General features: G+C 37.9%; 3 protein-coding genes across 6 annotated transcripts in view; 2 read left to right on the top strand and 1 right to left on the bottom strand.

Moving 5' to 3' along the window:
- LOC121739930 (sodium bicarbonate cotransporter 3) overlaps positions 1–5807 on the top strand; it is a 44762-nt gene extending 38955 nt beyond the window's left edge. Inside the window, exons 3-12 of one of the 4 annotated variants that reach the window (XM_042132555.1) lie at positions 236–343; positions 1176–1232; positions 1443–1925; positions 2013–2120; positions 2360–2425; positions 3126–4201; positions 4284–4436; positions 4505–4654; positions 4727–5392; positions 5476–5807. In XM_042132555.1, the coding sequence (XP_041988489.1) occupies positions 236–343; positions 1176–1232; positions 1443–1925; positions 2013–2120; positions 2360–2425; positions 3126–4201; positions 4284–4436; positions 4505–4654; positions 4727–5392; positions 5476–5763 (3155 nt within the window). In that variant the 3' untranslated portion in view covers positions 5764–5807. Of the gene's footprint in view, positions 1–235; positions 344–1175; positions 1233–1442; positions 1926–2012; positions 2121–2359; positions 2426–3125; positions 4202–4283; positions 4437–4504; positions 4655–4726; positions 5393–5475 lie in introns of those variants that run through there. The other 3 variants (XM_042132581.1, XM_042132564.1, XM_042132573.1) reach the window with 3 other exon arrangements.
- Positions 5808–6114: 307 nt separating this feature from the next.
- Positions 6115–9609, top strand: LOC121739964. The gene is made up of 3 exons (XM_042132625.1): positions 6115–6347; positions 6976–7072; positions 9502–9609. The coding sequence occupies exons 1-3, from the start codon at positions 6145–6147 to the stop codon at positions 9586–9588; spliced, it is 387 nt and encodes a 128-aa protein (XP_041988559.1). The 5' UTR covers positions 6115–6144; the 3' UTR covers positions 9589–9609.
- Positions 9610–14542: 4933 nt separating this feature from the next.
- LOC121726845 (elongation factor G, mitochondrial) lies at positions 14543–23848 on the bottom strand. The gene is made up of 12 exons (XM_042114450.1): positions 23686–23848; positions 23337–23483; positions 22930–23249; positions 22015–22253; positions 21369–21748; positions 20913–21151; positions 19887–20048; positions 19171–19289; positions 18342–18454; positions 17389–17488; positions 15556–15757; positions 14543–14787 (listed from the first exon to the last, which is right to left on the bottom strand). Exons 1-12 carry the CDS (start codon positions 23749–23751, stop codon positions 14646–14648), a joined length of 2229 nt encoding a protein of 742 aa, XP_041970384.1. The 5' UTR covers positions 23752–23848; the 3' UTR covers positions 14543–14645.
- Positions 23849–24820: the final 972 nt, after the last annotated feature.

Here is a 24820-nt window from a genome sequence, read left to right as displayed (position 1 = left end):
GTATTTCTAGTAGCACAATAACCACGAAAACTGGATAAAAACACAGAGTTTCTCGTCTCAATGGTTATAAGTTTAAAAAGTTTGTAAAAAATGCTTTGAAATATAGAGGTATTGATTTAACCACGCTGATTTTTCCGCTATTCCTATTTCACACAGTAAAGATAAACTAACTGGGCGTGGGAGTATCTAGTGTTTATATAGATGCTTCCTGTTATCTGACTTCCATTAAATCCAGGTCACAGAGCGCACACGGTGTTCGTGGGCGTCCACGTGCCGGCGCGGAGACACTCCCACAGGAAGCACAAGCACCACCACCGCAATGGGGACAAGGAGGATAGGCCAGGTAGGATTTCATATTCATACACCCCATTCTAATTATTAATGGGTCTTTTGGGCATAATATCATACCGTTGACTATGGTGTTCATGACTTGCAATGTTAGGATCGAGCCACTCCAACGTTAAGAGGGCGACTAACCCCAAAAATCAAACATCGTCCTTCTCTCTTCACACTCACGCCCGTCTTTCATATGCCAGGTGAAAAAGAACGACGCGGATTCATCGCCAAATTAGTTTTTTCTCAATAACTCGATAAATATACAACATTTTAAGAATCCGCTAGGTCGATCTCTCAATGATAGAATTTTATATGTGTAAAAATATTAACTTAGTTCAATGCACGGTTATGGCAATAAATGAAAAATTCGTGAAAATTAGATGCATCTTTGTGATTTTTTCTATCGAGAAAATTTTAAGATATACGTGTTTTTGCTCAGATCGAATTCTCGGAAATATAATGTAGTATCTAATTTTAGAAAATGAAACAATTCGGGGCTCATTTTCAAGTATAAATATGAATTATAAAATCGACACTTTAGGGTTAGTCGCCCCCTTAACTTCAATTTTATGATCCTTCGTGCAAATCACTTTCGGTTTGGAACACTTCTTTACGAGACGCAAATTCTTACAAGTAGAGTCAATATATTTGATACTATGATTCCACAAATCACATTCATTTGTAACATAAGTGTGGCTTATGAACCAAATGACGAGCTCATTAGCCTCTTCAATGCGCCTCGACAGTTTGTTTACACATTCGCGTAGGAGCGAGCGAACACTCCACACAGATTCATTTTATTCGTATTAGGATAAAATTGGCTATATTGAAATTCGTAGGCCCAGCAATAATGGCTCGCGTGAGAAGACTGAGCGTAACAGAAGACGGGGAAACACGTAAGAAAATCGCGTAATCTCATCTCCTTCCGTCTTATATTTTCTTCGCATTTACAATCATCTCGTGTTGTCTTACCCACGCATGATTTTTCAGATTGGTTTCCGACTTAACATTTTTACAGGCATGTTACTCATCCTTTACTTTGAATTCTTTCATGTTTCTTATCACACTGTGTTATTGACGCTAAACTTATTATTATTCGTTTTCAGTGACTCCTCCGGCTCAAAGAGTACAATTTATACTCGGCGAAGATGCAGACGACACGACCCTGGAATCACATCCTCTCTTTTCCGAGATGGAGGAGCTGGTTAAGGACGGAGACGAGCTGGAGTGGAAGGAGACAGCTCGGTGGATCAAGTTCGAGGAGGACGTCGAGGAAGGCGGCAACAGATGGTCGAAACCACACGTAGCAACCCTATCTCTACATTCGCTTTTCGAGCTCCGAAGTCTCATTTTAAACGGATCCGTCATACTAGATTTAGACGCGAGCTCGTTGGAGCAAGTGGCCGAGAACGTTCTAGACAGCATGGTCACAGACGGTTGCTTAGCATACGACAAAAGAGAGAGAGTGAAAGACGCTCTACTGAGGAGGCATCGCCATCAACACGAGAAAAGAAACCACAACAACATGTCGAGGCTCCCTTTGATAAGGTCTCTGGCGGATATAGGGAAAAATCACTCTTCATGTAAAAGTGAGTACTCTAGATCTTAATTTTTACCAACGATTCTTGTATTTAGTGAAATAAAATAGGATGTGTTGGACAAAACGCCTGCGTTAGATTTCCAGGATGGCGGGCCTCGACGTCCCGCCCCAAGGAACTGTCCCCCGACACACATCTCTCTCCTCCAAGCGCACGACTCCAGGGGCTCGTACCTAGCTGTACCAGGTCAGCAATGCGTGGATATCAATGGCGCAAGCTCACAATTCACGCTGTTTTGACTGACACGATGCACCTTTTGAGCTAACAATTGTGTACCTACAATTTTATTATCAGCTAAACACCTGTGACTAACCGTTTGTAGCACCCAAATGTTTTATCACCCCTTATTTAAGTAATTTGTTTATTATTATCTATGTGTATAATATTTTTACTGACTTAATTTAGTGAACGATTGGCTATTCCAGTTGACGAAGGCGGGACGACAAGTGGAAAAGGAGATTTCGGTCGATTCTTAGGCCTCGCTAGCGCGGGTAACCGCTTGTCATTATAACATTTCGTGAATGTTTACTGCTATATTTCCTTTAAAATATTTTGTTCTATAAATTATTACTTTTTCTCTTCTATTTTATCTTTTCGGCTAATGAATGTTATTATTTCTGCTTAAGATAACTCTCGTGATGTATACGGACAGATTTTGATGTTATTACCTAGATTTTTGATTAAGTATTATATTTGTTTTCATTCTACTTCGTTATATATCGTCGATAATAAGTTACATAATATTATATTATTTGTAGGAATTATACAAGTATTTTTTATTATTTTTTATTTTAGATAAACTGCGATAATAGTACACACATCTTTTTTTTATTATATTTTTATGATAGTGTAAAAAGTTGTTGCAATACACAATCGTTAGGTGGAAAACATAAGAGGTATCCACGTTATTGCGAAAAATATTGTCATGCAGTTTCCAGCATAGCGGATATATGCAATTTTCATCTACATTCATTATGTAGACGTTGGAAACTACGAACATCACTCAGAAATTCATTTAGCACTTGCCTTGTTTTATACAAGTTCAAGTCTCTTTTGCCCGATTATTCCAGCCAGATTTTTATCTAACACTTTTTGCATTATACTTTTTCCTCTTCTTTTGTCACTGTTACTACTTAAATCTATGTGAAACTTACTTTATGTTGCAAACTTTATAACTTGTGATTTTTGTAGGTGGAGCACACGAGGACATGATGGTCAAAAGCCCAAGCAGCTTATCCATGCACCGAAATCACAGCTCGGGAGACTTGCCCATGAACGGGGACATAAACCACAAATGCAATACTCATTTCATGCGAAAAATCCCACCCGGCGCTGAAGCGTCTAATATTCTCGTGGGCGAAGTTGATTTTATAGAAAAAACGTTATCAGCCTTTGTCCGGTTAAAAACCGGAACTATAATGGGAGATTTGACTGAGGTTCCCGTACCGACCCGTTTTATGTTTGTGCTACTCGGACCGCCAAATAGTAACTCGAGCTTTCACGAAATCGGCCGAGCGATGGCGACCCTTATGTCCGACGAAATTTTCCACGAAGTCGCCTACAGAGCCAAAAAGAGAGATCATCTTTTAGCAGGAATCGATGAATTTCTCGACGCTGTGACTGTCTTGCCACCCGGCGAGTGGGATCCCGCCATAAGAATAGAACCTCCTGCCGCAATCCCGTCCCAAGATGTCCGTAAACGTCCAAACGATAATAATCAGAAAGAGGAATTCGACGAAGAAGAGGAGGAACAAAAACAGAGAGAAGAATCGGGCTTGGCAAGAAGTGGAAGGCTTTTCGGTGGCTTAATAAACGATCTCAAAAGAAAAGCACCATGGTATTGGTCCGATTTTAAAGACGCATTGGCCTTACAATGCATAGCGTCCTGGATATTTCTCTACTTTGCATGTTTATCTCCAATCATAACATTCGGTGGCTTATTGGGCGAAGCGACTGGAAAGAACATGGCTGCAATGGAGTCGTTAGTTTCTGGTTTTGTCTGTGGAATGGGGTATGGATTCTTTTCCGGCCAACCATTGACAATATTGGGATCAACTGGTCCTGTTTTAGTATTCGAAACCATAGTTTTTGAGTTTTGTAAGCAAATCGGATGGGACTACATGTCCTTCAGATTTTGCATAGGCACATGGACTACCATCATTTTGATAACTCTAGTGGCTATCGACGCCAGTGCTCTTGTTTGCTACATAACAAGATTTACAGAGGAGAACTTCGCCACACTAATTGCATTTATATTTATTTACAAGGTATTTTATTAATTTAAATTACTTTAAACGTATACCTTTTCGTATTATTCTACATTTTAACTCCTTTCGTTTAATATTTTAGGCCGTGGAAAATGTGATATCTATCGGAAAAAAGTACCCTGTGAAGACACACCCAGATGAAGTTCTCAATTACAACTGCTATTGTTTACCGAGCAATTACTCCAGAGTACCCGAGCACTTCAATTGGTCGACCGTCAATAGAGAATTCTGTCAGGTAAACTCTTGAACCACTTTAAAATTATGTAAGAAAATATAGTTTTACTTAGTGATTCGTGTTTCCAGGTCTACAATGGTACTTTATCTGGAGAAGGTTGTGATACCAAAGTGTATGTACCAGATGTATTTCTTATGTCTATCATACTCTTCCTCGGAACTTTCATAATATCTGTAATTCTCAAAGATTTCAAAAACTCTTTGTTTTTCCCAGCCAAGGTAATTGAAATATAATTGGATGTTTATTTCTAATACTATTCGGACCAGACTAAATATGATTTATTATTTTAGGTTCGTCAAATAATAAGCGACTTCTCCGTCATAATTGCGATTTTATCGATGTCATTCTTGGATTACAAGGTGGGTGTGAAGACGCCAAAACTAGAAGTCCCCTCGGAATTCAAACCAACGTTACCCAGTAGAAATTGGGTGATCACACCATTCAATGGAAACCCATTCTGGTCAGCCCTGGTGGCAATATTGCCTGCACTGCTGGGTACAATTCTAATATTCATGGATCAGCAAATAACAGCAGTCATAGTGAACAGGAAAGAGAACAAGCTGAAGAAAGGATGCGGTTATCATCTCGACCTATTTATCCTTGCCATATTGATACAGATATGTTCAATAATGGGTCTGCCGTGGTTCGTGGCTGCAACCGTACTTAGCATCAACCACGTCAATTCTCTGAAAGTAGAATCAGAATGCGCAGCGCCTGGGGAGAAACCCCAATTTTTGGGGGTAAGAGAGCAAAGGATAACCCACATTTTAATATTCATAACGATCGGATGCTCCGTTTTGCTGACTCCTGTCTTGCGCCACATTCCCATGCCTGTGCTTTTTGGCGTATTCCTCTACATGGGTGTTGCATCACTCAAAGGATTGCAATTCTTCGACAGAATTTTGATCATGTTTATGCCACAGAAGTACCAACCAGATCACATGTTTCTACGTCAGGTAATTTGGATTTCTAATACAGAATAGCTAATATATCTAATAATTGCGCTATTTTTATTGATTAACATGTATTTCTTTCGCAGGTTCCGATTCGCAGAGTGCATCTGTTTACGGCAATCCAGCTGGCTTGCCTCATATGTCTGTGGGTCATAAAGTCATTCTCGAGTACATCAATTCTATTCCCTCTAATGTTAGTCGTAATGATCGGAATAAGGAAGTCCTTAGATCTAATGTTCACGAGGCGTGAGCTGAAAATTTTGGACGACGTTATGCCAGAAATGACGAAGAGAAATCAAGACGAACTCTGTGAGCTCGGTGATGCAGAGGTGGGATGGCTTGCGAAAATCTTAGGCCTTTGCATTAGAAAATAGCGATCATGTTTTTGTTATCATGAGTCATGTGTCAGTCGGAAAGTAGATATCATTCAAATGTACCTCTATAATCCATAAAGAAATCTTTAACCAGTTATTTTTGTATCACAATTATTATTCTTATGTACCCCATTATACGTCGAATGTACCTAATCCCGTAAGGAAGAAGACTAGTCGCGACATGAGTGTACAAAAATTGTAATTAATTTCAAATTCTACTAAACTTTTGCTAGTTTTCCGTTGTTCCTAGCATTCTTACATGTTGTAGATACATTGTAACATTTAGGCAACAGAGCATGTATCATACCATCTGTGGAAATCATCGCTCCTATGTTTCCGTTCCGTTTGTCAATAAAATCTTAGGGTCTGCCCTTGTAGGAAATGAACAAAAGCAATCCACCAGCCTACCAGGAGAACCTTCAGATCCCCCTCATCAACGGGAACATCATGAACATTCCGCTGACGTCCATCAACATATCGGAGGAGATGAACAAGACCGGCATATGGAAGCAAGTGAACGACGGCAACAAAATGCGAACCCAGCTTGACGTGAAGGACTTGAAACCAAAGTCTGCAAAGAAAGTGTAAGTTATTCCCTACCTTTTTTTTTAATATGGGGAAATGCTTTACGCATCCCCGGCAAATTGGGGATATCGGCCGGGGTATGTGGGACTCCTGTAGACTACCCACTAAAACCCCATGGTGCTTCACTCATCGCTTAAGGCAGAGTTGCGGGTACGATAGAACCTACCGCAACTCTGCCAGCGATCATCTACAGAGCCGACACCACCCCGCTACACGGGAGGCCGCGATGCGCAGGAACACCTTGCGCAACACGGCTCTCTCTCTAGGACTCGGTGCAATGGGCGGCGGTGTCCCCACACCACCGCCCCGAGTACCCGGCAAGTTATTACCTACTTACTTCTGAAAAAGCTTTACTTTTCATTACATTACGATTCAAAATAACCTGAAAACTTTCTTATGAAATAGCAAGGGTTCTGACGAGCAATTTATTTTTCTTGTGTATCAAAATATGCTTACCTCTAATCTTCCTTTAAGACCTTTCTTGTATGGGGATACAAGAAAGGTCTTAAAGGATTGCAGCTGTGATGTTGAGTCAAAAGTTTCCTAGATTTGCACAAAATATACTTCCGAGTTTCGAGATCTATCCAAAGCAGTACTAAGTATCCTTACGCGAACCCTTTGTTTCAGTATAAAACACAAGAAAATAATATCAAAGAACGCACAATCCGAGATCGAGCGCCGTCTGTCGACGATGGACGAGGTGGAGGAGGAGGACTCGCTGAAGGTCGGCCACAGGGACACCAAGTTTTAATGTTTACCCCGACGATACACCGCATGGCACGATTCCGCACTAGCATGACACGGTCTTTCTTACCACGATTTTCTCTCAACGGCTAATTATTTTTAAGTTATACTATTTAGTTTTGAGCGCGGCGACCGAATCAGAAATTCCGTAACGAAAAAACCTAAGATCGCGTAAGAAAGACCACATGAAAATCTGTAACTAAACCTAATCCACTATTCTATGTCTACAAATTTTCGAAGATGGGTATTGGAGTTTGATTGCCCTAGAAACAGGCTTCATAAAATATTACAAACTCAGCAGCACCGCGCCGTAGGGTGAATATTTTAAGCCCTTCAAAAATGCTAACCTAGACGCAGCCGTGCCTTGTTTTTACCTACGGAAATATTGAAGGGTTAAACCTTTATAAGATTATTATTTGTAAGGGTTTTTAATATCTCAGTCCATTACTTTATTATCAAATCAAAATGCCTAACAAAATCAAAGAGAATCAAATCAAAAAGATTACTTTGATATTTTTTTGCGAGATCAACTAAAATACCCATCTTTATTCCTGTAGATTAATTTTTATATTATGTACCTAAATTAGAGCTAAGTAGTCAAATTCGCTAGAACTTTGTAAATATCATTGGCAAACTGAATAATATTGTTGATACCTTAAGGCTATTTAGGTTTTAAGCAATGTAAAAGTTATTCAACTTATTATAATATTTTTAACCAACTGATGGGCGATAGCACAAACTTTGTAAAAACTAGAAAATCTTTGGGATTTTTTCAATTTTCATCCTTCCCTGCAATAATAATTTATAATAAATTTAAATAATAATGAATTGCGATAACAATTTGCTTACAATGTGAGATTTTTTTATAACATGAGAATAAGAAGTTATTTCAGCCAAATCCGTGCAACGATAGTTTTAATTAGAAATTAATTTTATTGAAATAAATACCTCGATGTGTGCTTTAGATGTTAAAATGTAGAATAAAATAAACTTACTCACTGTGCATTTCCTATTGCATGGTTTATTGTTAGCATGCTAAATCTTATAGACTTTGTCCTTACTAATAAAAGATTTGAACGGAGGATAATTACTGATAACTTTTAGATATTTGGCATCATTGTTTGACACGCGAGTTTTCTAACGAATCAGACAAAGATAGCAATATTATTTAAGTTATCAGCTTAGAATTTTTGCGAGGAGGTTTGTTAATATTAAAATATATTTTGGATGTGTGAAAATACCTTAGTACAATCGCTAGTATGTAGATTTCCATTTTTACGTGTTCAATAAATTCGTAAAATATAATGTATTTTTATGATTACTGTAGATTTTCTAGTACCTTTTAACAATGTATAATATTAAATGTATATTTTATTAGTTCATAGCAAGAAACCGCTAGAAGGTATGTAATTCAATTTTTTTGTATGTAACATAAATAGGCTAGATGACTATTTTTTTTTCCTTATTGGTAATTGAAAGACTCTTAAAAAATAGAAACATCGCTGAAAGAATGACTCTGATAGCTTAAAAATTCACCAAGATATGACAATTCAAACATCTCATAAAATAGACCTGCCCGAAACGCTCCATACAAAGTGCTACGAAAGACTGACGTCACTCTTTCGTAGTTTGTACGCATCGGGAGACAACTTTGTTCGATAGGTATATCAAATATTGCGTTTATGAAAGTGGTTTCATAACAAAAGTTGCTTTTAATTGCATAAGTTATCGATTGGTATACAAATATTAAGAAATTTAATTGAGAAAAAATTATTAAGAAATTTAATTGATTATCTAACTTTGAAGGCGCTTAACAAAAAAAATAAAAAAGCTATCGAGCTGTAATTTTGGGAACACTTATTTTTCACCGTGATTTCTTTATTTTATTAACAAAATTCGCTAATCTTTGACCTTGTTATCATCCCTATTAGAATGGTTTATTATTATTTTGTGTTTTTTAAGAATTAGAATTTTTCTTAACTGCATCTTAACCAAGTTTTTGAAATGGATTTTTAGGTAGTTTCTCTTTTTAACAGAGCTTTTAATCGCATAACGAAAGAAGAAAGCTAAATATAGATAAAATCCATTTAAATTTAATTAATTAATTGATAAACTAAATTTATTCGAGTAGGTACTCGTATAAATTGATCCTTTGGAAAATTGGAAAGATGCTTTTTTATCATGATGCCATATTTTCTATGACGTTCGATGTTTTTAGAACGAATAATTCAACGACTATAGCACAGTAGGTGTTTTCTTAGGGCCTGTTTCACCACTTCCTGATAAGGCTATCCACCAATTAAATTGACAGATAAAGTATGGAGAATCTGTCAAAAAAGTTGTGAATAGCCTATTAGGCACTTTATCAGGAAGTGGTAAAACAGGCACTTAGTCTCATGTAAATTTCAGGCCGACCTGCTAAGACGCTCTTCCTGGACAAGCAACGGCGTGAAAAATGAGAAGAAGAAATGCACCTCCGCCGAGACTTCGGTGTAAAGAAAGAGAAAGAAAGAGAAAAGAAGAAAAAGAAAAACTCAAAAAAGCAGCCCAAAAGATCATACATCTTATAAGCAGTCATATTTAAATATATAAGTACTATTTAAAATACCTATATAATAAAATCGTTGGTATATTTTAAATATTGTGTACCTTACATATCGCGATTTGAATGTGGTATATTTTTAAATACGTTTAGGTTGGGTTGCACCAACTAACTTTAACTATAACTTTAACTACAATGCAAAATGTCAAATCTTTGGTTAAAGTTAAAAATGGACGCCATCAAGACGCCATATTTAACCATAATCATAGAGCTCGACAAGGTTTTAAATGCACGTGGCGAAAAAAGGAACAAACGCTGTCATCATACAACGCCATTTTTGACAGTTCTCTTTTACCCCCCCACCTACTTTCATTTATAACCTTGTTGGACCAGCTGTCATCTGTCAATTTTTCCGGTCAAAGTTAAGGTAAAAGTTAAAGTTAAATTTGCCTTAACTATAACCATAACTTTAACTTTAACCACGCCTCTGGTGCATCCCAACCTTAGTATAAATATCCGTATAGATTTAGAACACCACTCTGGTCAATTGTGTTTTGTATAGGACTATAATTGTGAGAATTTTAAAGGCTTTATTCCAATATAATAATTGTAATTTGGTCCTAATCCTAGTCGTTTTAGCACTCCCAAAAAATATACTCAGTACATAGACCCTATTATTATCATTCAAATAAATATTTTTTAATCTTATCCCTGCAAGTGTAAATATGATTTATTTCACTTTTAGGACATTAGAATCCGTCGGCTATGTTTAATAAAAAAAGCCATATACAAGGTGTAACAAAACTGTACAGAATTCACTGTAAAAGTAGCAGCGCTGAAAGAGTAACCTTTTTTACTTTCGTATGGGAAAATTCATAAGGCTCGGCCACTTGCCCATACTAATCACTCAACAAAATTGCTCTTACAGCGCTGCTACTTTCACAGTGAACTCTATACAGGGGGCACATACAAACCCTAAAGTATTATCACTTAGTTTGGTACACCTTGTATAATATTTAATATGATTTTGTTTAGTTTAAAAGCATAAAAACAGCTAAAAGAAAATCTTGCTAAATCTTGAGTATGTAGAATCTCTTGTTAATAGCGCCATCTATGATCAAACCTCAGTATTAAGTTAAACTTAGTTTACAACCGAGTTTAGTGAAATGGTTCGTAGAACTCTCAAAACCTTGTAAATTAATTATTGTATTCTCATTGTGTAACTCTCTAGCCATAATTATTAGTAATGTCAAATTTCTGAAGTTTTTCGGCAGGAATTTATCTATAAAGCGTCTCCCAGACAGACGCGGCCTGCGGTGGCGGTGGCAATTGCAGTCAGTTGGATGACTTGAGAGTTCTAGGAACGACACAGACACACGCGGCCACGCGGCCAAAGCATCCAACTGACCTCCACCGCTACCGCCACCGCAGGCCGCGTCTGTCTGGGAGACGCTTTATGCGGGCTCTACACTCGCGGCGCGTATTGCGGCCGCGATTCGCGCCGTGAACACGATTCGAACAAATACGAAGCCGCGAAGCGCAAATACGAAGCCGTGAAACCCTACACACTCGCAGTTCGCGGCCTTCGCGGGCTTTCGCGCCGCGAGTGTGGAGCCGGCTTTACAGTGTTGTTGATTAGTAAAATTATAACTCCCACACCGGATTCGGTGACGGTGGCCGGTTTCATTGAAACCAGGCCAGTTACGCAGGAGTAATTATAAATTGCTCAAGTGTGTGTGCAGTACACAAGAGCATTCTCTCTTCCTTTCACTCTCATAACCCAGTGGGACGGAAGACCGACACGACTGGCGAGAGATCAGGCGCAGGACCGACTTTTTACATGCCCATCCGACGCATGGATCATTACTTGTCAGAAAATCAGGTGCTGATCACCTGATTTTCTGACAAGTAAAATGATTGCATGCCTGCATTGTCCTAACCAAACTTAGAATAACAATAATATGTTACCGAGTCAAGAGCCACGCTCTTAACCACTAGACCACGGAGGCGTTAATGTATCTACCAATTAAAAGCGCTATTGAATAGATAAACTTCAGTCAAAAACCTCAGAAACTGGGCAGAGACAATCCTAGTTACAATCTCGTTGTATATAGTTAATTTAACTCGTCGTATTCCAAAATGCCTAAATTAGTAAAATCTAGTATCAATGTACCATCGAGGAATTGATTTATAGGTAGATGGCAGACATAGCTCATTTGGTCGAGCTATGTCAAATCAATATTATACCTACGTGATCTGTCGTCTGAGATTGACACAATCTGACCAAATATGAAAAAGAGCTCGACAAGGCTTTAAATGAACGTGGCGAAAAAAGGAACGCTGCCATCATACAAAACGCCATTTCTAGGGTTCCGTACCCAAAGGGTGAAAACGGGACCCTATTCATTAGACTCGTTTTCTGTCCGTCTGTCTGTTTCCAGGCTGTATCTCAAGAACCGCTACAGCTAGAGTTCTGAAATTTTCACAGATTGTGTATATGGGTTGCCGCTATAGCAACAAATACTAAAAACAAAATAAAATTAATATTTAAAGGGGCCTCCCATACAACAAACGTGATTTTTTTGGCCTTTTTTGCTCGATATCAATAATAGCAACATGTAGGCACTTGACATTTTCACAAAGGCCTTAATTATATGTCTAATTCAATATAAATTAAGAATAATAATAAAATAAAAATAAAAATTTAAAGGGAACTCCGATTCAAAAAACACAATTTTTGGCCTATTTTTGCTCTATAACGGTACGGAACCCTTCGTGCGCGAGTCCGACTCGCACTTGGCCGATTTTATTGAAAGTTCTCCTTTACCAGCAGCGCCCCCGCCCACGTTCATTTAAAGCCTTGTCTTTAATCTACCATCAGCCTATGAATCGAGTTCTTTTATACCTAACTAATGTTATTATTTTCTATCGATGTCTAAACGGACTCGCACACTGCAGGCTTAGCTGTTTACTATGAAATTTAGTAGATAATTTGTGCAACAAAACATAACACCAATTTCGTCATTTGTTACTAAATATTACAATTTTAATAATGGTAATATTTTGGCTGCATTGCTCGCACTAATTACATAAACAAAACGCGACTATACATAGTAGCGATACAAAAATAAAATGGCAAGCGCCTCTACGGCATTTGACATATTAATTTAGCATTTGATGCATCGTCAAATCACACTTCGTTTCGGTTTGTTTTAGTGTTAACTGTTACCTAACTTTAATGCTAAGGAACTTTAGTCTTTAACTATAGTTCTTTGGACTGCCTTTTCTAAGACAAATAATTAATTAACTATAATCAAGAGCGGGCTGCCAAATTTTGCTGTGTTTTCTAATAAGTATTACGATCCCGGAAGACGATTATTTAATCATTATCTGATATTTGCCTTACGGAAAACACGATTCACTTATTTTGACTCGATAGTTATATTTTTCGAAATTATGAATCTTTCTGGGCTTTTCAACAAATACCTGTTACACTTATTGAGTTACTATCATTAAATAACTTGTACTACTACGATCACACACTTTATAAAATAATGGCTAAAGGAAAAAATTGTATTTAATTTTTAAGCAATCGTCAAAAACATTTTTGGAACTTACGACCTTTACTTTCGTGCTATAATGCGGGAACATTTGTTACGCGATATTGTTTACTATTAGCTGCAGCACAAAGCACATTGTGCAATCGGTGGCACGATTAATGGAATCATTATAATATCACGATTGGAGGATAGCGGGGTGCGTAGGCGGGGCTAGCGTGCTTTGATATTTCTGACAGCAGGCTCAATGGAGATTTTGACATAAGCCACATACATTATCTGTCAAACTCTTCATTACATTGACGTTTAATCATCATCAAATGTCTCTGAGTGCACCGTAAGAGGTTTTAACAATTTATAAGCTAGTTACTTTCAGTTATTACGGTTTAAGTCTGCGATGTGCGCTGTCTCTAATATTATATTGACTCAATTCAATTACTAGTGTACTAGCGGGAGTGTTTGTTATATATTTGTATCAGTTTTGGAGATCTTTGTGGAGTGTTATGAATAAATGGATTTTTATAAATGTTATCATATTTTATTCACCATTATTTTACTAATACTTTATGCCCTATTACTAACAAACCTGAGGATAATAATTATTAGGTATAAACCTACAAATAATAAAAACTAAGGAAAAGTAACTCCGTCAAAAACATGCTCCATAATAGTTAATGGAATCAGGCGTTACTTTGCGGAAATCCATAGTTTAAATTTAGTTTGTTATTATTTTTAGCAATATTCCGCGAAAACAACTTCCACCTTTAAGTAAATGAGTGAGTGTACGCATAGGCATGCGTACAGCACCTCCCTCCTCCCACACTGCCTACTAAATTTAATTTATGCTCCATAATACTTGTCAAAAAAGTGTACCTTAGGTACACATTTCAATACATTTGCAATATCTAGGTGACCTTGTGCGGTACTAGGCTAGACGTTACATGACAGATCAAAAGGAACCAAATTTAAAACGGTAATAGTATGGGAGTTACGATTTTTGGGATGAAACTGAACTTGATCTACGTCTGTGTGTAAAAATTTGTTAACGTATACACTTACACAAGCATCTTTCTAAGAGATTAAATTGTCAACATGCCGATAAGTGCCGACTGGACGTCAAACAGATAAAAAAATTGGTTCTGCTGTCATATATCACACGTCTCTTTTTATCACGCAGTGTAGTAATATCTCGCTTGCTCAGGCCTTTGTTTCTCTATTCCGCTAGGTATATTAACTTTATGGCATAAACTGTATTCATAATATCATACTCTTTAAAAGTCTTTGGCAGTGGATTTGCAAGTTCTATCTACATCAAACTACTTTTAATACTACTTCAAAAAGGATCCAACTACACAATACTTGACTCCCTTTATCCGTAACTAAAACCGCCAACAAATTATATAAACATTTATTTAGCTAACTTATGGTATAATAAATTACTTTACAGTAGGCGGCTAGTTCTTCTTCTTCTTCTGGTCGGGTAATACACCCATCTCCTCCTGGTATCTCCGGATGAGTTGATCCTGCACGTCGGGCAGGCACGGCGAGTACCGGCTGTACTCCATACTGAATTCGCCTTTACCTTGTGTCATGGATCTGAAAAGAGTTATGAGAATCAGATAATGGTACACATCACACACTGTATTTTTGACATGGCGGTTCATAATTGAGGTTTGTTTTCTATACGATAAGATATACACATTTACTTGTAAGATTTCGAATTTCTTGCGACATCAAGATTTTCAGTAATATCTGTCACTCACTTGGTAAAACACGTTAAACCATCATTTGCAACATGATGATCAGATCAGACCAGCTCAGTCGTGTAAGCATAGCTCTCCAACGTTACACGTGGTATGAATGTGCAATGATAAGATAAAGCGTAAGCAATCTAAAATCTTGTTACTTGTTACCGTACATAAATTGCTATCTCGTTTCGGTTTGCGCACGCATTCACTCCTTTCAGTAATGTCGGGCAAGCTAGTCCATTCATGCCTACACTTATTTGACTTTAACGTTAAAAAATCTTCCACAGCTGGCCTAAGCATCCAAATGCATTATAGGTTTTTCTGTGAGACCGGTGAACCCACTCTATTGGAGAATATAAGGCTAATCGGGGTAAGTTCGGACACGGGGTAAGTCCGGATAATTCAACTTATCACTAAATTAGTCAAGTGTTTTTTTTTGCCTGGCGCTATGGGCATATACGCCATACTGCACTGCAACAGCAAACTGTAGTACCGTACCGTAACTGCAGTTTAATAATTTTGCGTTAACTTGAATTATCCGAACTTACCCTGTGTCCGAACTTACCTTGATTAACTATAGGCACAAAATATGGTTCAGCTCCCATCAATAACCCACCTCAACTCTCCAGCATATCCGAACATATTGTTCAGCGGCACTTCAGCGTATATAGTGGCCCAGCCCTCAGCGCCCTCTGTGCCGGTGACGATGCCACCGCGTTTGTTGAGCGCGCCGACCACCGCGCCGTGAGACTCGTCCCCGCATACCACTTCTACAGACATGATGGGTTCCAGAACCTGCCATGCGCCTTCCTCGAACACTGGAACACAAACACAGACTATAAATAGACTAGTCGTACTAGCACGCATGCATAAGCGAAATTGCGGATAAAGAACAATGGCCAAATCGTACCAGATGATAAAATGTGGGCGGTGGCGTCCCAATATGCCATTGGTAGCAAAAATTCCCTAATATTTTAAGACATCGAAAAACATTAGAAATGTGTCTTTAAATAGCCACAAAAAAATATCTATATATTTTAGTTTCGTTGTTGTCTTTCATATTATGTTCTACAGGCGGCGATCATTCACATTCGTTCTATTTTTTGGGTAATACTCTAGGAAAAATTGAAACAATTATTTGCTTTTCCTTTTTTTCTTTTTTCTCGAATCGGATAGAATTTTATCTATAGATTATTTCTGTCGTTTTATTTTTATGAATTACAGCTCCAAGTTGCCGAAATTAACAGCAATTCTTTGCCCATTTTCTCTAAAATTTTGCCGAGTTACATATTTTTTTACTCAACTATTTCATATTAAAGTGGTAAAAAGTAATTCCAACATTGTATAGACGACTTTCTCAACAGTACATTGTATTTTTTTCATACCGTTAAGACGTCAATACAATCCATAAACAGGTGATATTCTAAACCTTTTACAGCAAAAATCACAAAACTGTCGCGGGTTTGAGTTGGATTATTTAATACTTAAAAAAAAACAAAAATCTAGCTCCAACATTAATATTATAATTGAAATGATCTTACATGTTGTGCATTAAAACTTATAGAAATACTGTATTTTAACTGATGAATCACGTCTGTTAATCAGCGAAATCGGCAAAATTTCGTATACGGACTCTTAAGTCTAACCTCAAAATAATTGTAAGCGTTATTAATTATTGTAAAAACCGTGGCTATTTAGACATAATTCTCAAACGGAATTATGTTTAGAGCATAAGAACAAACAAATCTAACTATAGTTAATTATGGGATATCCATACTAATATTATAAATGCGAAAGTGTGTCTGTCTGTCTGTCTGTCTGTTACCTCTTCACGCGCGAACCGCTGAACCGATTTTGCTGAAATTTGGCATGGAGATACTTTGAGTCCCGAGAAAGGACATAGGATACTTTTTATCCCGGAAAAATGCACGGTTCCCGCGCGATATACGAATTTTGGCGCAACGGAGTTGCGGGCGTCATCTAGTCAAAAATAAAGTCAAGTCCAGCTCCTATACAAATTTGGCCATGATTCTTTAACGAGCAGAGTTAGAACTTATCTCTAAATGGCTAATATCGACGTTAATTTTTTTTTTTTTAATAATAATATCTATCGACGCTTCACACCACGTCAGTCTGGCCCCGTGGTAAGTACCTGAAGGACTTGTGTTACAGGTCCTTCAGGTACTTACCGCGGACAACGGATATATATTTAATACTTTTTATACTATATTTAAGATTTTTATTATATGATACACATATTTAATACACATCCATGAGCCAGGAACTTTGAAAAACTTTTTGTTCCGTCGGCGGGATTCGAACCCGCGACCCCCGGCTTGAGCTACCAACGCGCTCACCACTGAGCCACAGAGGTCGTCATTGTTTTCTTTGCTTGGAGAAATCCCCGTTTTAGGATTTCTATTTGTAAGTGCACATAGAGCTATATTACCGTCTTTAACCGCGCCCTTAGCTGCCAGGAAGAAGGCCAACTCGCTGGAGTCTACGATGTGGTGGGCACCATCTTGTAACCGGAACCGGACGCCCGACACCTTAAACATGAAATATTATAATTAGTCTCCTTTTTCTTACTTTAGTTTGCTTTACAAGTACAAGTTCGTAAAAATTGAGAAATGCAAGAATGATTAAAATAACTCGAAACGTTATAGGTAAGGTATTTGGAGCGGCAGAGGATTTTCTTTCTTTATAATTTAATGCGTTTCATATTATCTCCACGCTTTTGGGGATATACTTTCGGTAGATTGTAATCAGACGGTGTCACATTATTGGTAGCTATAGTAATTTATTGGTTTAATTCACCCAGCCATTGTCCCCTCCAGTTTCACCGAGGGATTTAAAAGTTGTGCGCGGTATATACCTTTAACTAGACGACGGCCCCAACTCCGATGCGCCAGAGTTCATTTATCGCGCGGGAACCGTAGCGGGATAAAAAGTATCATAATATGTCCTTTCCCGGGACTCAAAGTATCTACATTTATTACCAATTAGTTCAGCGGTTTGGGCGTAAAGAGGTGACAGACATACTTTCGCATTTATAATATTACTAGCTGTCCCGGCAAACATTGTTTTGCTATATAAAGTATTTCGCCCATATTATTTTATTGAAGTGACTACATAAGTAGTCTTATGGTCGTTGCCATGGTGACACATGGCAACGACCATCGCGGCTATCCCGTCGCACAAACAATGGTCGCCGTCTGACTCTAGTTGTAATAATTTACTATTATTTATTGAACAAATGCACTTATCAATATAAAAAGTAGCCAGTAGCCGATTCTCAGACCTACGGAACATGCATATAAATTTGGTAAAAATCAGTAAAGCCGTTTCGGAGGAGTACGGTAACTAACATTGTGACACGAGAATTTTATATATAAGATATACCTTATGTCCGGAGAGCATGCCACGCTGGCAGCTGTCGAGGAAGCCGCGCTCGACGCCCGGCACGAACGGTTTCGGGATGTTCGTGCCCACCGTCTCGTCGCTGAACTCCAATACTGGGAAAACGGAATTTTATAAAACATCGAGCTAATATTCAGTGCCGGTTTTAGCACTACAAGCGCCCTGGGCGAGATTTATTCGGCTTCCAGGGTGCTGGTAGTGTGTCGTCTCTTTTTGTTTCCCTTTTGATGCCCTGGGCGGTCGCCTGTAATACTGCTGATGATAGTTCGTTCCAGTAGGCCTACTACGAAACCGTTTTGAGATTCAAACAATCAAACGAGAACGACGCGACCTGCTCTAACAGCGTCACATCACGTTTGTTAAACTAGGACGCGGCTGCACTGGTCCACGACGCTCGAGCAGGTCGTGGACTACATCAGGAGCAAGACTTACTTCGTCTTGAGGGTCGAGCGCTTGGAGTCCCGCCACAAAGTGAATTTTAGCTCCTTTGTGGTGAGAGTCCCGACGCACCATCTACCGACCTTCGAGGAGGAGGAGTTCTGGCCGACTGGAGTCGTCTACAGGAGGTTCCGAGGACGACTTCCGAACACGTCGCGCCCCACGTCGCAGACAATACGTGTTTAGTGTTTTAGTGTTAGTGTTAGTTTTTAAGTATAATTGTATGTATGTTAGTTTATAAGGTATTTATAATATGGGCCAAGATGCCCAAGTTAAATAAATATATAAAAATAAATAAATAAAATTATCGTTCGATTGTTTGAGTCTAAAAACGGTTTCGTGGTACGGCCCCACAGTTTCATCATCTACATACCGGTGTTCTGGTGTGGCGGCAGCGGCTCGATGATGCCGGAGACGCGGGCGTACTGTCCCGCGCCGCCAGACTGCTTCTTGTGAAGGTAGTCGAACGCGCACGGGGACATTAGGGTCTCCCTGGAAATTACAAAAGGAGATTATAAAAAAACCTTGAGAGGAGTCAAGGGACACCCGGATGGAACTATTTTTCTTTGAGAGAGACAGACAGAGAAAAACTGCGCGTGTCTCTCTGTCTGTCTGTCTCTCTCTATCTCTCTCTCTCTCGCTCTCCGCACGGCTTACAACTATAGCAAAAGTGTCGTTACAACATTGGTCTTAATTTTTTCCGTCTAGCCCTATTTCGCAACGCGCGATAAGGAACTTCATTACAATAAGGACTTTATTGGCACCAGTGACTAACGCACATTCGCATGGCCACCGTATTTTGTAATTTTGCTTTTAAAGTCTATCAGTATTTCTACTCTTTAGCATTTCCTATAGAACAGAGTAGAAAGGCCACACTATTAAAACGTTACGATGTTTAGCAACACAGGGCTGCAAGTTGTTATGGAAGATATTAATAATTTTTATGAAAATCTACTACTGTAAAATTACTAAAATAACGTTTTAAAGTAGAGACAAATGCAGAAAAATTTTAGAGGGTGTTACAAACAGTCGAGTAATAATACGGCTCCTTTATACAACGTTTCATTAAATAAGGCGCCATATCCCCACCTGAATGCAACTTTAGGTTTCCCCAGCTCGACGGGGCAGTTGTACTCTCTCTCCATGCGCTGCGCGTAGATCTCGAGGTGCAGCTCGCCCATGCCCGACACGATCGTCTCCTTGTTGTCACCGTCATATCGAAACTGGAATGTCGGGTCTTCTTTTGTAAATCTGTGGACATAGAGTTAATATGTTATACGTGGTAGAGCCATGCTTCGGCACGAATGGGCCGGCTCGACCGGAGAAATGCCACGGGCTCACAGAAAACCGGCGTAAAACAGCGCTTGCGCTGTGTTTCGCCGAGTGAGTGAGTTTACTGGAGGCCCAATTCCCTACCCTTCCCTTCCCTCTTCCCTCCCTTGCCTCCCCTACCCTGTAATCCTATTCCTCCTTAAAAGGCCGGCAACGCACCTGCAGCTCTTCTGATGTTGCGTGTGACCATGGGCGAAGGAAGTTGCTTTCCATCAGGTGACCCGTTTGGTCATTTGCCCCCTTATTTCATAAAAAAAAAAAAAAACACACACACTTGGTTATTCATAGTGATAATATTTTAAGAAACGCGACAAATAAACGCGAAAGTGTGTTTATCTATTAACTGTTCAAGCTTAAACAGCTGAACCGATTTTGACAAAAATTGGTATGGAGATAATTCGAGCCCCAGACAGTATAGCTGGACGGTAAGCCAGTTTCAACTCAACACTCACACTACTGACAACGTAGAAAATAATAGCCACCTTTTTCGATATTTCATGTGTGTACGACAGTGCCGAATTTACATTTTTTATGAGAGTATGCCACCTTAATTCCGCCGCCCCATGTCCCATCGAGGAAATTTATTTCTAGGCAGTTGATGGGCCTACATTAGTTGGTTGGCTTATGTCAATTCAATGTTAGCTGTGATATCTATGGATGTTGCCCCTCCCCCCTCCCTAGGCCGTGGCCTATAACGGCCTATAACTGGGGCTGGTATACGAGATTTAATAGATGTTAAAATGGTAACACAACAATATAAATTATGTAACATCAAAAACTCACCTAGCCACAGCCTTAGAGAAGTTATCTCTATCCTTATTGTTCTTTGGTTTGATTGACATGGACACTACAGGGTCTGGTATGTGTATAGACTCCAAGGACAGTTGCAGCTTGCTGTCATTGACAAATGTGTCTCCGGAGGCACAGTCCACACCGAACAGAGCGAAGATGTCACCAGCATACACTTCATTGACTTCCTCCATGTTATTCGAGTGCATACGGACTAAACGGGAGACTTTCACCTGAAATTAGGTGAAGCATTAGTGACAGCAGTAAAAAATTGAGAAAAAAATCATTGTCAGTGCAAAAACAAATACTATTAATAAAGTATTAATGGTTTCAGAAAAAGTTGAACTACTTATAAAGACATTTAATGAGAAAAGCGTTGTAAAAGACATTAAATAATGAATACAATACTGTTGTATTCATTATTTAATTATCATGTACTTAATACCATACCTTTCGACTGGTTCTGGCATTAAATATATAATCTCCTTTCTTGAGTACTCCTTGGTAACATCTTAAATATGTCAGCTGTCCAAACTTGCTTAGTTCCAACTTAAAAGCCAATCCCACAAATGGTTTTGAGCCATCTCTAGCTGGGTCCAAAACTATTGTTTTACCCTCAGACCCTTTCTTCTCATCCAGCATAGCAACATTTTCTACTTCTCCCGGATTCGGTAAGTAATCTAATACAGCATCAAGCAACGGCTGTACGCCTTTATTTTTTAATGCAGTTCCGAGCAATACAGGCGTGAATGCACGCTTTAGAGTTGTCCTACGTATTGCTTGTCTGATATCCTCAACTGTTGGTGTTTTCTCTTCCAAGAATAATTCACCTGCAATTGTCGTAAATAAAATATAACACATATTTAATCAAATAAATAAGCAATACACTGACATACATATATATATACGCACGCACGCACATACATATTATACACAGCGTCAGAACAAATGTGCCAATATAATATGGCACATTTGTTCTGACGCTGATATAGACTAACATAATATACAAAAACTGGGCAGTTTTGGAAATATTACATACATAGGGGATGAATTTATAACCTCCTTTTTTAAGTTGGTTAAAATATAAACACAATACCTAATTTATCATCAACATTAGATAAATGCTCAATAAGCTCATGTCTCCTCTCTTTAACTTCTGTCCTTCTGTCTGGTGGAATCTCATCATATCTGACAATTTCACCATAATCTCCATCAAAATACACAGCCCTCTCCTCAATCAGCTCCAGTATACCCTGGCATTCCTTTTCCAGACCAATTGGTAGGTGAATAAATGCAGCATTATGGTGCATTTTAGATCTCAATTGTTTCAAAACTCTGAAATATAAAAAATATATTTTATATAGTATTATATATACTTATGACAGTGTACTACAACAAAGCTTAACAGAACTTTCATATTTATTGGCTTATATAATTAATTGATCACCAGAAATAGTAACATTTCACAGACAAAAATAGTAAATGATCACCAAAATACAGACCATCATTTTAATGTAAAATGATAAGCAAAGATTTCACATCTCGCTATCCTATTACTTAATGCAAAATGACTCCAAATAAATCATTGTTAAACCAAAAGTAGTAAAGGATCACCAACATCATACTAGCAGTTTAATGTTAAATTATAACCAACATATTTTCATTGATTTGCTTGCAAGGATATGGTAATCATTTACTACATTTGGTGATAATTTATTAAATTTGGTGTACGATTACTTTTAATTTGAAGTGTAACTAAAGTAAGTAACTAAAATAGCTGGTAGTATTGCAATTTTAGACTTTCTTTTTTTGGTGTTAATGCCTCAACCCCCAAGCAGTCACTGGCGACCGCAATAATAATAGATAAGCTGTTGTGTCGGATTTTTCCACGATCAAGGTATTATGTATCTTTTTTTGGTAAACAAGTTTAGGGTATCAGAGCATTTTTTGGTGGTCATTATATTTTTTATTCACTGATAGACAAGTTAAAAAGGTATGAAAATATATTTACCTGTCGGGATTAGCATACAGTCTGTCCAGCTTGTTAATAAATGCCAAGCATGGTACATTATATCTCTTCATTTGTCGGTTAACAGTTAACGTCTGACTTTGGACACCACCGACTGCACATAGCACTAGAACAGCTCCGTCTAACACCCTCAGAGCTCTCTCCACCTCTACCGTAAAGTCTACGTGTCCAGGGGTATCAATGATGTTTATATTGTGGTCTTTCCAGATAGTGTAAGTTGCAGCTGATTGTATTGTGATACCTCTCTGTCTTTCCAATTCCATGGAGTCCATAACTGCTCCAACATTGTCTTTACCTTTTACCTATAAAAAGGACGATTTAAGATTTTTCTTTACGACTCCTTATACAAAACATACCTTAAGTTTTACATTTTATATATAAAAACATACCTCATGCATTTGATCTATTCTCCCTGTGTAGAATAATATTCTTTCTGTCAATGTGGTTTTACCGGAATCAATGTGGGCAGAAATACCAATGTTTCTGATTTTCTCAAGTTTCTTGTGTTCGGCATATTTTATGTGTGAGGAAAAATTCTGTAAAGAAATAGTTTTATGTAATACAATTGTTTTGTAAGTAAGTATATCATAAAAGGTGTTGTATTGCCTGAGTATTATGCGAACTTTACAAAATGTTCACGATCCTCTATTATATGCGTGAAATGTAGTAATTAAATAAACATAGAAATCACGTGAAGACATTAATTAAATAATTTCAAGTTATTTAATTAATACTTACTTTGATTTGTAACACGTTTCCCAATTTCGACAAATTAGATATTCGATATAAATTAAGGAGCGTCATTTTAAATAATTTCAATATTGTGTGTTAAATCATAAACTAATATATAGTTAAATTTTACAGGGAAAACTATCTGGAAATCGGAAAATGGTTAATTAAGGACATCAGGATTGAGGTTATATGTCAAAGGTGTTCTGTCAAGTGTCAAGTGTCAAATCACAAACGTCAATATAGGGTTTCAAGCGTAAAAAATCTGGAAAATTTTCTCGTGGACTACTCTGAAAATAACGGTACATAACGTTATTTATTCAGGTAATCGATAACGTTATGAAGCCCTGCGTGGAAGAAAATAAAATGATAATAAAAAAGCTCTATATATACCGTAGGTAAACTACCAGTCATTGGACATTTAATATTATATTTGTGTTCATAAATTATCTAACTTAAATTAGTATGCAAACATAAAAATGCGATGGCTCTTCAGTTTATATTGAACTAGCTGTTGCCCGCGACTTCGTCCGCGTGGACTTCAGTTTATAGCGCGCGATTTCAACAAAATTGGTGTCAAAAGCTTTTATAAAAATAAACCTGGTACCCCTTAAATCAAAACAGCTGCAATGTGTACATAATATTTCAATTTTTTAAATTAAACTTTATATTTTATGCCAAATTTTTAAGCTTATTTAGCCCCGCAATTACACAACTTTACCCATAAACTATTTATCATTGATAGGTTTAAGGATAAGTCACTTCACTGGCTCACTGCATAGATAAAGTACTGATCTATTAAATAACGTAAAAAAGAAAATAACAATAAAAAAATCGAAAATTGAATGTAAGATAATACCACCTCTTATAGAAAGACTTTTGGGCAAGCGTTAGCGCGATGTAAGAGACGCATGGCGCCATCTATTATGCATTTTGAAACTAACTTAATTTGAACAAATTTACGCATTTTCACCCCCTTACAACGCTTTTTTCCAGTAGAAAAGTAACCTATGTCCTTTCTCAGGCTTTAGACTATCTGTAAACAAAATTTTATTACATTCGGTTCGGTAGTTTTGGCGTGAAAGCGAGACAGACAGAGATACTTTCGCATTAATTTATAATATTAGTATAGAATTTTGGTAAA

The sequence above is a fragment of the Aricia agestis genome, chromosome 1 (assembly GCF_905147365.1).
Source record: "Aricia agestis chromosome 1, ilAriAges1.1, whole genome shotgun sequence".
In the NCBI taxonomy this organism is placed as follows: Eukaryota; Metazoa; Arthropoda; class Insecta; order Lepidoptera; family Lycaenidae; genus Aricia; species Aricia agestis.
The sequence above is the reverse complement of the archived record's forward strand: the minus strand, read 5'-3'. Positions and strand labels throughout refer to the sequence as shown.